Source organism: Centropristis striata, chromosome 7 (genome assembly GCF_030273125.1).
Source record: "Centropristis striata isolate RG_2023a ecotype Rhode Island chromosome 7, C.striata_1.0, whole genome shotgun sequence".
NCBI classification, from domain to species: domain Eukaryota; kingdom Metazoa; phylum Chordata; class Actinopteri; order Perciformes; family Serranidae; genus Centropristis; species Centropristis striata.
In genome coordinates, this window is record NC_081523.1 from 36524693 (window position 1) to 36538808 (window position 14116).

Sequence of the window (14116 nt, forward strand, 5' to 3'; positions counted from 1 at the left end):
ACGTTATCTGCCAGTGTCAGAGATGACTATGCTCAGCTCCGTCAGGCATTAATAGAAGAATTCTCTTCTTCTGTTGATAACCTCACATCTCTAGTTGCAGCCCTCACAATCAAACACTCTCGTCGTGAGAATCCTAGAGATTATTACAACCGTTTGAGGTATGCGTATTTTCAGGGCAAGAATGCACCAGGCTTAGAGGAAGACAATAACTTCAAGGCCTTATTCTTGAGAAACCTCCACCCATGCGTACGCACTCACGTTGTACTCACAACAAATAATGGTAAGCCCTCTATGCACGAGGTAAGGAAAGTGACACAGGTGGTTTGGGAAACTGTTGTCAATTCCAAAGCTAGAGCGAAACCATTTGAGCCTGCAAGTGTAACCACGGCAGCGTCTCAGAGCTCCCCTGCTCTAAACTCTCACCCTCCCAGCAAACCGAAAGGGGGTGAGAAAAGGCAACGCAGGGAGGCTAAGCCAGATCGCAGCGTCCACCGACTATACAGAGACAGGCATTCACATAGTAGAAGCTGTAGGAAGCCATACTCTGAGATCTTGGCACAGAATTATGACCAGACAGCGAGCCCTTCAGATGATGACCTCAGCATCTCTGAATCCGGGTCAGAACATGGTCATAATCAGTTTGACAGCGCCTCTGACTGCATCTCTGCATCTGGCCACATGGAGCGTTACAGCCCTGAGCCACGACGGCAGAGAAGTAACAAAAGCTACAGAGGACGCTTTTGAACCCAGACAGGATAGTCCATTTCCGTACTGACAGCAGAACAAATGCTGATTCAGTACCTCACCTTTCTCTTCTTCTTTGGCAGTTTCTTAGGTAAACTTGTGTTTGTTAGCAACAGCAACAAATTTCAGTTAATTTTAACCCAGTAATAGTCAGACATCGTCCTATTAACTGAGTTAAAGCCTAAATTCTGATTGGACTAAAACACCACTGTCTAATTTTACATGTACACTTGGACAACTCCTCGTTAGTACCTTCTCAGTGAGACAGCTTTTGTTTAACATTAGCTTAGGACACACTACCATGACATCACAATAAGTCATACATAGTACCACACCCTTCTCTCCTCTCACCTAACAATAGTACATAACTAACATTTTTCTCACTAACCCTGATGATGAAATGTGTAGTTATTGTTCCACCATGTCATTACAGTTGTGTTTATCTGGATTTTGTGTTAACTACTGTCCTTGCTTAGCCAAGATAGATAGCCAATAACTGCCCAGACATTACAAACTGAATGAACTGACAAATGAACTGTCAACTGTGGATTACCTGTTGTTAGCTCGCAGAATCACACGTCAAGTGGAATTCTTCGACCGAAAAGGGGGATGTTGGGATTCTACCACAGGTGAATTTTGGGTTCATTTGTGGACTTTAACATTTGTGGACTAAATGAGACATTTTCTTGAGCCCACTCACAAAATGGTGAGTCACCTCCATTTTGTCTGATCTCAAGAACTTCAGTTCCCAGAATGCACTGCATTTATGACACCTTCCAGGTGTCATGTCATTGGTCAAGGCACCTTTGACCCCACAGGAGGTCCACTGGCCTGCTATAAAGCAGACAGCTCTCTCTCCATCGGCTCTCTCTCCACCGTTCCTGCTTGGAAGGATCTCCTTCAGGAGGGGATCCAGAGGCCTGGATCCACCACCCCTCTCTCTCTCCATCGTTCCTGCTTGGAAGGATCTCCTTCAGGAGGGGATCCAGAGGCCTGGATCCACCACCCCTCTCTCTCTCCACCGTTCCTGCTTGGAAGGATCTCCTTCAGGAGGGGATCCAGAGGCCTGGATCCACCACCCCTCTCTCTCTCCACCGCTCGTGCTTGGGGAAGCAGATCCAGAGGGCTGGATCCACCAGCCCTATCCCCTCACCCCCGCAGAGTCCTGCTGAGGTGAGACCTCTTCTCTTCTGAGACTTCAAGCTTCAAGAATCTCCTTTCCATAAGGAATTCTGAACCAACGGCAACTCTGACCTTCTCTGCACACCAAAGCTGCATTAATGAACACAAAGTTCATTGCATCTGTCAGAGAAAGCTCTAATTCAACAAAAAGGACAACCAGCAACCAGCAACTTGACTCAACTTCCTTCTTCCACCCTTCTGCTGAAAAGGCTTCCCCCCCTTGTTCACCGGACTCGTGAGTAATGTAACTGGGCTTAGATAAGAAATCAGCAAGGACTTTAGCAACTAGGATTTGACCTGTGATTAATGATTTGTTTTATATGTGTGTTTTAAGTATATTTATGTGACATTCGTGTTACGATCAAAGTTGTATGTTAATCTTGCTTTATACAGACAGTCAGTCTTACTGCAACTAACTATACTAACCTTTGACCTGCTCACACACTGATTAAATTAACTGGAGCTGAACACAGCTCATTGTCTGAGGAGTGGTAAACCCCCTCACACACACACACACACACGCACACACACACACACACACACACACACGTTTCCTTCTCTTTTGTAATGTATTCTCTATTTTATAGATGTGTGCTTTTATTTGCTTTCTTGTTTAGAATAAATACCTTTTGATTACGAATGCTGTCTATTTAATGTTGTATATTATGAACGATATGCTGACCTCTGCTGTGTCAAGAATTCACTATTCCTTCAACCACTATTAAATATTAATATGGTAATTTGATTATAATTATATTCATAATTAATAATCAGTGTTCCAAATTGATAATTTAATAACTTTATGAGACTGATTTAGGTGAATTGGCTATATTTTCTCTGTTTACAGAGTGGTGCCCCATTTTACGAGCTGACTTAGAGTAAATCAAGTCATATCATTCTTATAATTAATAATTGTTTATGATAATTATTAATAATTGTTATAGCCATCCAACCACACTTTTGAACCGTGAGATCCACACAAGTGTGCTCAGGTTCACCCCTGCATATTTGGTATCCTTATGGAAGGGATAGCATTTATGATAACGCCCTTTTATTAATATATTCGACGCCCTGTGCAAGGTCATCATTTATTCATAAAAGAGCCATCCTTAATCCCCAACATTTTTGGTGATCCTTGATGAAGGCAATTGGTATCTGTAACCAGATACCCCAACATAGTTGACGCCCCAGTGCGTAATTACAACATAAATATTGGTTGTAATAAGTTGCTTTCTCTCAGTTTCTTCAGTTTCTTCGTGAAAGTTTTCTCTACTTCATCACTCATGTTTGTCATTTTGACAAATGACTTTTCTTCTCTGATTTTTAGCATTTACACGTGTTGAGTATTGCAAAATACAACAAAACTTCATAGTCAGGTTAAGAAAAACACCACGGTGTGGGTTTTTATTTGAATAAATCCAACATACTGGACCCTAAAGTACGTACATAAGTTAAGTTAAGTACTAGTTGGTTAAAACTAAATAAATAAGTTAAAAATAAGTCAATATTGAGTTTTGGTTTCACTCGCTCTTTGTCGCTCTTTATACTTTGTCTCCTGAGTACCTTCTTTGCTCCCATCATATTTACTACGGCTACTAGAGGTCATTGCCACCATGAACATAAATATTGGTCATAATAAGCTGCTTTCTCTCAGTTTCTTTGGGAACGTTTTCTCGACTTCATCACTCTTGTTTGTCATTTTGATCTACTTGTTACATTTTTCCTTTGATTTTTAGCATTTACACGTGTTGAGTGTTGCAAAATTTCATTGGTCAGGTTGAAGTCCAACATACTGGACCCTAAAGTGTATAAGTTAAGTTAAATAGTAGTTGGTTACTGAAATAAGTTAAAAATAACTCAACGTTTACTTTTGGTTTAACACGCTCTTTGTCGCTCTTTATACTGACTCTTGACTTCCTTCTTTGCTCCCGTCATATTTACTACAGCCACTAGAGGTTGCTGCCACCATGAACATAAATATGTGTTGTAGTAACAATCTGTTTGCACAGATTTTTTGGGAGGACAGTCTGTTTGAAACGGTGAAATTTCAAGGTGAATTCAACCTATTTGCGTTGAACTTTGTTGCATTTTGACATGCATGTACTTTAGTAGTCTAGTTCAGACCAGAGAGTCTGAAATAGACTATTGCAGACCAAAAACCTTTATAAAACCTCCTGTCTCAGATATTAAACTGCCAGTTTGATTAAACCAGAAGAGGTGCCACAGAAACATAACGAATTTCCACACAAAAAAACAAACCAAAGACGATTAAATGGCACAGAAAACCAACCTGTTTCTGTTTTGTGTTTTTGTTGCAGGTCTCTGAAAAGTTCCCCGACCTGAAGAAGAAGGGAAGAGCTCCTCATTCTCAGGACCTGGTGAAGGAGACGAGTCTGCAGACGACCAACGCCTCCAACACGTGGAACCGCCCTCGATGCGGCGTGCCGGACTTCCCCGCACACAAAGAGGTGAATTATCGGGGCCGACAGAGACGCTTTGTCCTGTATGGAGGACGCCTGGAGAAGACGGACCTCACCTACAGGTACTCAGCTCCAGTCCCACAGTACTGTCAGTTATAGAATGATATGTCACATAGGCCTGGCAGATTATATGATCACAATAAGTGATCATGAGAAAATTCAGGTTGATTACAGTGACCAGCTGTGAGTATATTTACTCGTTCAATCATGTCAGAAATGTGCGTGACAACAGCCAATTAGAAAAGTAAACAGAAAGACCGAACGTGGAGCTGAGGGCAAAGAAAAAGATGCCAGTCATGACTTGGAGCAATAAACCAGGGAGGAACAGGTTAATGTTGGGAAAGAGCAAAGGAGATTACAATCTAACATTCACAGCACGGCACTTCACACACAGGTATGGTGCATTCAGTAGAGTCTGAACGGCTATGGTGCATTCAAGAGCGTGGGACATATGAAAACGTACAGAGAAACAAGTTATTAGCGGAGGGAACTTACTTCAATAAACAAGTTAGCAAAACAGCGTGGGCTTTTAACAACAACATATCTCACAGTTTTTTCATTTTGGGTGTTATACCTTCAAAAACTCTCAGGACTGTAAAGTAGTTCACTGTGTTATTATGTATTTTTCTACATTTGTTGTACTGTTGAGTAAAAATAGTTTTTATACTTTTTTTTGTTCATCTTATTTAATTTGTTTTGTTATTTACTTTGTATGTTAATAAAATATTGAACTCATCTCTAGTTCTTTAGTTTTCAGTACAGATGCTTTAAAACTGGCAGTTTAGAAACATTATAAAAAATCATGATAATAATCGAGATGGACAATATGAAAAAATATATCGCGATCATTTTTTTTGCCATATCGCCCAGCCCTAATGTCACATCAACTTATTTCTGCCGCCCCAAAGTGGCCAAACAGAAACACAGAGATTGCAGGATTGAAGAAAGAAATTCTAACGAGATATTTAGGATCTGCTGGATTTCAGACAGACTGAACGATGAACTGGAGGTTTGTATTGTGTTCAGGAAATGAAGTCTTGAAATGATGATTTTGACAAACGGGTGCTGGTTCTCTTTCATCTGCGGCCTTGGCACCGGCGAGCGTCTGGCTGCTGCCTCTGTGTCTGTGTCTCCTGGGGTCCCTTTCATTGTAGTTATTCTTTAATGCAACAATATATTAAGACGGACAGAGAGAGAGAGACTAATGAGATTCTGCTGCATTGGACCAATAAAGCACTCGCAGAGAAAAACGGTTAACCAGGAATGTCACAAATTGAACTTCTTCATGAGTCCCTGTGTTTACCTTTTATTTACACTCAGTCGGCATTTTGGAGCTTGTGCAGCAAGTTCTGGCACGACTCCTGAAGTCAGCTGAGAGCAGAGTTGTTTTATCGGCTTTAACGGTCGTTAACAAAACTGAAAAGGAGCTCTCAGGTGGCTGCAGTACGGCGTGGTGAAGTCTCAGCCAAGGGAGGAGAGTTTTCATTACATTTTTATCAGACTCAACTAAATGCATTTCATAAAAAATGCTGAACTTTAACACAAAGCTGTACCATGGTACACTGGCACCATGTTTGTAGCAAAAATATACTGTAATATTTAAACAAGCATCACTGTAATTTTTGTATTTATGTTTTGTAAAAAAATACTTTTTCTCACTGTTAAATGTACTAAACACCATATCTCTGACAAAAATATACTGTAATATTAAATGTTAAAATTTTTAATTCATGCAGCATTTATAAAGTATTTTCTTGTCAATTATATGGCAGAACAGCATTTCTTTTGATGGAAACACTTTATTTATACCTTAAAAAATGGAATAAAATGGCAATCTTAAATGTGAAATCAACAGTGCTAATATCTTTTTGTCGTAATATTTTTAGAAAACTGTATTTATTACGATAAAATTCTGGCAACCACAGCTGCCGTTTTTTACCGTAAAAACAACAGTTGTTTTTTTTTTAACAGTGTATCTACAAAAAGTGATTGAAATATGTCCATCCTCTGTGGCAGGGAGCTCCATGTTTTCCAAAAAACGATTAGAAATACATTATTGAGCCAAACCTGCTGTCGCAAATAAAAAATCTAATAAATGTGGTTTAATCCGCCGCTGAAAATAGTCCCCAACAAATGCACCATTTACTCCTGTTTGTATGAGAAAAGTAGCGACCAGCTAATTAATCATGCATTATCATTTAAATAGATATATAAACAAGGTTCTTAGAGCTTTTTAAAGGTTAATTTCAATCACTTTTCAAGCACTTTCAAGGTATCATAACCAAAAAAGTGGAGACTTATGAAGCCTTTAACATCACATCTACATTGTTATTATCCTACATTGGTCCGGTCCGCTGAAGAATAAACGAAGAAAATATGAAGACTGGATTGGTAAATTTAAATGAGTAGTTGTGTACCTTTTTTCAAGGAGTAAATTAAATTTCAAGCACATTCCTAACCTTGAAAACAGTAAAAATTAAGCATTCTCCAAACTTTCAAGACCTTGTACAAACCTAGAATAAAACAGATGAGTCATATTTAGAGAAACATTTCATCTCGACCGTGCAAAGTGTTTGTGTTAGAAGAAAAAGTTATAAACTCAAGGATTACAACCTTTGTGAACTTTGCACTTTGTGTCAGTATGCACAAATATTTGCTCCTTTGCTGGAGTCTTTCTGCTTTGTGTTTGCACACTTTAAATGTATAATCCAACAGAAATGATTCTCTGTCAGTTTTTAATACCCAGGTACTAGTAATGCTTTATACTTCTGGGTTTAAAGGGGACATATCATGCTTATTTTCAGATTTATATTCATAGTTCAGATATTCTGAAGAGACAGAGCACCAGATATACAGTCGTGGAAAAATATTTTTTCAGTTTCTTGTTAATTTTAATGTCTGGTACAACTAAAGGTACATTTGTTTGAACAAATATAACGATTGCAACAAAAATAGCTCGTAAGAGTTTAATTTAAGAGCTGATATCTAGACATTTAACATGGTTTTCTTGATAATGATTTTGGTTATTATTGTTGTACCAGGCATTAAAATGAACAAGAAATTGAAGAAAAAGGGTGGTCTAATAATTTTTTTCCATGACTGTAAATATCGTGTTGAATAAAATGTTTTCAGATCGAAGCAGCCCACAAAAACTGACTGGGTTGTCTTGTTTAACAGGTTGTGGTGCAGTTTATAGAGCTCCAGATACACATATCAAAATCATTTTCCTCCTCCAGTTTATACACTGTAAAAAAAACAACTGTTTAAAAAAACGGCAGCTGTGGTCGCCAGAACTTTACCGTAATAAATCCGGTAGAACTTTTTTTAATATTACGGTAAAAAGATATTAGCACTGTTAATTTCATGTTTAAGATTGCTATTTTATTCCATATTTTACCGTATAAATAAAAAGTTTTTCCATCAAAAATAATGTTGTTCTGCCATATAATTGACAAGAAAATACTTTATAAATGCTGCATAAATTGAATATTTTACATTTTAAATATTACAGTATATTTCTGTTAGAGATATGGTTTTTAGTACATTTAACAGTGAGGAAAAGTATCTTTCAGATAAGATGAATGCAAAAATTGCAGTGATGCTTGTATATGTATTACAGTTTATTTTTGTTACACACACAGTGCCAGTGTATTTTAAAGTGGAGTAATGTTTTGGTTTTTTTTACTGTAAATACTGTTTTGGCTGATATTTACATTTAAAGTGTTTCATTGTTACTGAAACTGAATTAACTCATTTATCATTTTACGTCTTTTACTGTCATAGTTTAGTTTTTACAGTGTACTTTCTGCAACAAAAGTGACGTAGCTTGAACTGAACACCAGTGATATTTTTATTGCAAGTGTTTCTCTAAATCCAGACCACATTTCCCATAAACCCCGCTGCTTCCTGTCCCTCTTGACCCTCCCTGCATGATAAAAGACCAGAGCTGATGACAGTCAGTGTAAATTCCTGCAGGTTAGCCAACATGTTCTGGACGTGTGCCATAAACTGATGCAGCAGGGTTTTCACACGAGAGGCTCTCAGACAGCCTGTTAGAGATGCTCCTGTCTGTCCACTGAAGCTCTAATTATACCTCTAAACTTCACTTAACTGATGCTGAAAATGCAACAAAGAGAAATAAAACCTGTGCATGTCAAACCTCAGGAAGACGAGCTGGCGTTCAGGTCATCACGGAGCCTTTAATAAACAAATAACTTCTTTAAAGCTGCTCATATCCAGAATTAAGAAGTGAATCTTCTGAACCTCAACAAGCAGTTTCAGGGTGGTTTTTTTTCGCTATTTTTACATCTTAATCTCTCTTTGTCCTTGTATTTCTCTGGAATATATCAAATCTCTATAAATCTATAAGTGCTGCAGCTCTGTGGAATCAGCACAATCATGGCTAGAAGAGGGAACAACTCAAACATGTCTTTGTGCAGAATAACACAGTTAGAATGAAAGAAATCAGGAAAAAGAAACAAACACAAGTTGAATTCCTCAAAATAAATTACTTTAAAACAATACCCCAAAAAATGACGTAAAATTACCAAAAAAGATACGAAATCATAAAAAAATGACATAAAATTACCCAAAAACAGTCGAAGTATTGTCATGTTTCCAGCCTCTCCTGTCCTCTCCTCTCTGCTCTGTGTAAACAGCCTCTCTTGTCCTCTCCTCTCTGCTCTGTGTAAACAGCCTCTCCTGTCCTCTCCTCTCTGCTCTGTGTAAACAGCCTCTCTTGTCCTCTCCTCTCTGCTCTGTGTAAACAGCCTCTCCTGTCCTCTCCTCTCTGCTCTATGTAAACAGCCTCTCTTGTCCTCTCCTCTTTGCTCTGTGTAAACAGCCTCTCCTGTCCTCTCCCCTCTGCTCTGTGTAAACAGCCTCTCCTGTCCTCTCCTCTCTGCTCTGTGTAAACAGCCTCTCCTGTCCTCTCCTCTTTGCTCTGTGTAAACAGCCTCTCCTGTCCTCTCCTCTCTGCTCTATGTAAACAGCCTCTCCTGTCCTGTCCTCTCCTCTCTGCTCTGTGTAAACAGCCTCTCTTGTCCTCTCCTCTTTGCTCTGTGTAAACAGCCTCTCCTGTCCTCTCCTCTCTGCTCTGTGTAAACAGCCTCTCCTGTCCTCTCCTCTCTGCTCTGTGTAAACAGCCTCTCCTGTCCTCTCCTCTCTGCTCTGTGTAAACAGTTTCTCCTGTCCTCTCCTCTCTGATCTGTGTAAACAGCCTCTCCTGTCCTCTCCCCTCTGCTCTGTGTAAACAGCCTCTCCTGTCCTCTCCTCTCTGCTCTGTGTAAACAGCCTCTCCTGTCCTCTCCTCTCTGCTCTGTGTAAACAGATTCTCAGTGAATATTTGTCACGTGACCGTTGGTCTCAGCAGAATCAATCATGTCTTCACAGAGTCTCTGAGGAGCAGAATTTAATGTTTTTAACAGGATCTGGTTAGTGCAGATGGACTATTTTTTATTTTATTTTAAATGACACATGTAGAATAAAGAGATTCTGACACTAATATCAACATTTTAACACACGTTTTGGTCACTTTTTATAACAGAAACCTTCGTAACCTATAGTCCATTCAAGAACCGTCTAATATTTCAAATTCTGACAGTAATACCTGTTTTAACAGTATAATAAACGGTGTATTCTTTGCAATGTTTTAAAGAAAGCATACTTTCACACCCCGGGGGGTTCAGAGTTAAAGAATCCACCATCCCCTCTGAATCGCACTAATTAACATGCTGCATCTTGTTTGTTTACTCTCACATAGGCAGAATTTATGTGCTGAAACTTTTGCAGGTTGCCAGATTGGGTACGGTTGTGCCAAAAACCGAGACCTGTGCATACAAGCGGCAAATGGCAACCCAACCCACACTATCGCCGGAAGCTCTTCTACAGAATACAGCCGCACACGTCCCGACAGCTCCACAATTACATACCACTGCGTTCAATATTATCTCACTCACAGAATATTTATCAACATAAATGTACAACTACTCCTTCAATTCATGGGCTCACATTCATTTAACAGGCAGGTTAGCTTAGCTTAGCACAAAGACTGGAAACAGGGGGAAACAGCTAGCATGGCTCTGTTCTGGCTATAATTACCTCTAAAGCTCACTAATGAGCAGCTTATATATTGTTTATTTACAAAAATAAAAGTGAAGAGTTGTCATGTGCAGGACTGTGTCTTTACTGGGGCCTATAACTTCTCAAATAACCCACTATTAACCCTTGAAGCCCCTTTAAAATTTACCTTTAGGACCCAAATTGGGCCCTCGCATAAAAGTGTAATAAAATGTGATAAATGAATGTATTTTTTTTTTCACTTTCACTGCATTAAAAAAAATTTCAGCATCTTCAGACCTAACCATAGATACAAAGTTTTATTTTGTATTATTTTTTTATTAATATTTTTTGTGTTTGTATGCCTTTTTTGTCATAAGATCCCCTGATATTCTTAAGGGCAAAAACACAAAATATGCAATATTTTCTAAATTAAAGGTGCAAAGTAAAATTTTTGGGGTGAGGTTATTACAGCCTTGACTAGATCAAAAATTGAGAGCAACATTGATTTTGATGCATTATTATTTTTGGAGCTATGAGAGATTATTTCAAAAAATGTGCACTTTAAATCTTTAGGACCCAAATTGGGTCCTTTCATAAAAGCGTAATAAAAATGTAGTAAATTAATTAAAAAAAATTCACATTTACATATATACGCACATACACACAAAATAAGGTGCAAAGTGGAATATTTGGCGTGAGGTTAATTGATAATAATTGATAACAATATTGATTTTGACGCATTATTATTTTTGTAATGTCAGGGTAAAATAACACATTTTTACAAGCAAAAACCTGATTTTACAATGGAGTTAAGGTAAAAAAAAATATATTCAAGTATATTAAGGAAAAATTTAAATGTAACTACTAAGTTTTAAAAGTAAAACAATTGTTTTGTGACTGTTTTGTTCAACAATAAATTAGAAACTATACAATTATATAAAAAGCAGCAAATCATCACATTTTTGAAGCTGGAAAAATGAAATAATAATTCTTAAATATTTACAAATAGACGTATCCTTTCAACTGTACTCGTATAAATTGTTAGGAAGTTTAATTTAACAGCAAAATATCAGATTTTAGTAATTTTTTGTGCACATAAATTAATTTGTAAAGTAAATAAAGCTGTCAAGAAGACAAATGTATTGAAGTAATAATACAATATTTCTATGTGAGATCCTGTGAAGAAAGTGGCATGATGACAAAAGACTCAGAGCATCTTAAATTTGTATTTACAACTAACAGACTAGAGAAAGTTTAAAAAAAATAAAAATAAATAAAGAAATGGATTAAATTCAGAATGATTTTTACAAGAAATGTATCAGTTTGAATATAAAAAATATATTTTCTTTGTACAGTTTTTAATTTAATGTAAAAAAAAAAATAATAATAATAATAATAAAATAATAATAATAATTAAAATAATAATAATAATAATAATAATTTAAAAAAAGAAAATTAACAAATAATTACATTCTGCTTTACTGAAGTTTTAAACAACGTCTCAAACATTTTTTCTTATCCAACTCCAGAAACCCAAAACCTGCATTTCCAAAAATGTTAAACTGTTCCTTTAAGGTCCTGTTATCTTCATGAAAGTTATTAATCTCAAAGCATAAAGTGTGTTTAATTAAAAAGGTGTCATGTGAGTTATTATTGAGTCATAACAAACTGAAATGTAAAGGATTTATGGTCATTTTACTGCTGCAGTAGCTTCACATACACTATATATGAGGTGTAAACTGTGGCAGGTTTACTGTATATAATTCATGAGGTTTCTAAGGAAGATAAGGAGTCTGTGTCTGTCCTCCCTCGTCCCTCTGGGTGGTTTCATGTGAAAGAAGACGCTGATGTGGTGTTTTGTCAGCGAGCCTGAGGGCGTCAGTAACAGCAGCAGATATCAGATCAGAGCGAGGCTGGTGGTCCCTCTGCTGCTCTGCTTACATCCTGTCTGTGTGTGTGTGTGTGTGTGTGTGTGTGTGTGTGTGTGTGACACCTGCAGGATCGTGCGGTTCCCCTGGCAGATCAGTGAGGAGAAGGTTCGCCGTGTGTTCCGCGAGGCGCTGAAGATCTGGAGCGACGTGACGCCGCTGACCTTCACCGAGGTCCACAGCGGGAAGGCCGACATCCGCATCGACTTCACCAGGTGGAGAAAAAAAACACACCTTTAACACATAATAAAGGACAACAAGGGAAAGGCACACGTGCGTTATGTGTAGGTTAAAAACAAGACAGATGTGCTGCAAAAAGGTTCCTAAAGCCAAGAAGAGAACACTCCTCCAACTTTAGTTTAGACTGAAATATCTCAACAACTAGTGGATGCATTGTCATGAGATATGGTTTCGATCATTTGTAATAACTTCCTTTGACTTTTGCATCATCATCAGCGCAAAATCGGAAATTGTCCAATTTTGCGTGGCATATATATATATATATATTGCCACGCAAAATATTGCAATACTATGATGTATCGATTTTTCCCCCCACCTCTAATATTCATTATCATTAGTTGTGCAGTTATTTAGCAATAAACAAAAATATTGGGCAATTTCTGATTTTGCCCTGATAATGATACAAAAGTCAAAAGAAGTTATTACAATTGATCGAAACAATATTTCATGACAATGCATCTATATATGCAACAAACAAAAATATTGGTAAATACCATACAAATATATTCACCCAATACAAAAAAATATCACAGTTGCATCACAGTAACATGAATCATAAGTTATATGAAGTTGATTTGTCACTTGTTTGTGTTTCAATGTCGGATTTTCCACAGATTTTTAAAAATCATTTGTTGATGCTAGATTATCTTAAGATAAAGATAAAAATGACTGAAACAGACAAAAAAAAATTGCCCAAAATATAATGAAAATACAGAAATATGACACAAAATTACCAAAAGCATATGAAAAATACAAAAAAAATTAACAAAATTACCCAAAAAACTAAAAATACAAAATAGGACACAACATTTTCAAAAATATAATACAATTACAAAAAAAGACAAATGACCAAAAACCCTAAAAGTATTTTAAAAAAGACAAAAAGACATAAAATAGCCCTAAAAATACAAGAAGAAAAGACACAAAATGACCAAGAAAATAGTAAAAATACTAAAAAAAAAATTCTTTAAAAAGACACACAATTACCAAAAAGACACAAAATGTGTTTTTAAAAAAAGACATAACTTTGCCAAAAAGACCAAAAATAGTTTGTAAAAAGTGGTTTTAAGTCAAAAATGACTAGATCGTACTAATAAAATGTGCGGTGCTGTGAGTCTATTGGGCCCAGGAAGACTTCTATCTTCTTCTCCCAGAATACACTGTTAAAGAAACATCTGTAAATCAATGGATACTTCTATTCACAACTCCTGTTTCACTGTCAGAATTCTGGTCTGATAACATCTGGAAAGTCTAGAAGAGAGTCAAACATTTTAAATGTATTTATGAGTTTCAGCCGGCAGCTTGAATGAGATTTTGGCAAACATCTTTGTCACAAAAAAGCTTCAGTGAACAACAAAGATAAAAAAAACAGGAGATAAAATAACAAGAGACAAACAGATAACAGACGAGGGGAATCTGTGTCATCTTTCATATGACTTCATTCTTCTTTTATCTAACTCTTTTGTTTTTTTCCAGCAGAAA

At 37.1% G+C, this 14116-nt stretch overlaps 1 protein-coding gene across 1 annotated transcript in view; it reads left to right on the top strand.

Annotated features, from left to right (window-relative positions):
• The window catches only part of LOC131974946 (stromelysin-3-like), a 77353-nt gene that overhangs the window by 35418 nt on the left and 27819 nt on the right, over positions 1–14116 (top strand). Inside the window, exons 2-3 of the mRNA XM_059337457.1 lie at positions 4245–4468; positions 12466–12609. Of these exons, the coding sequence (XP_059193440.1) occupies positions 4245–4468; positions 12466–12609 (368 nt within the window). The remainder of the gene's footprint in view (positions 1–4244; positions 4469–12465; positions 12610–14116) is intronic.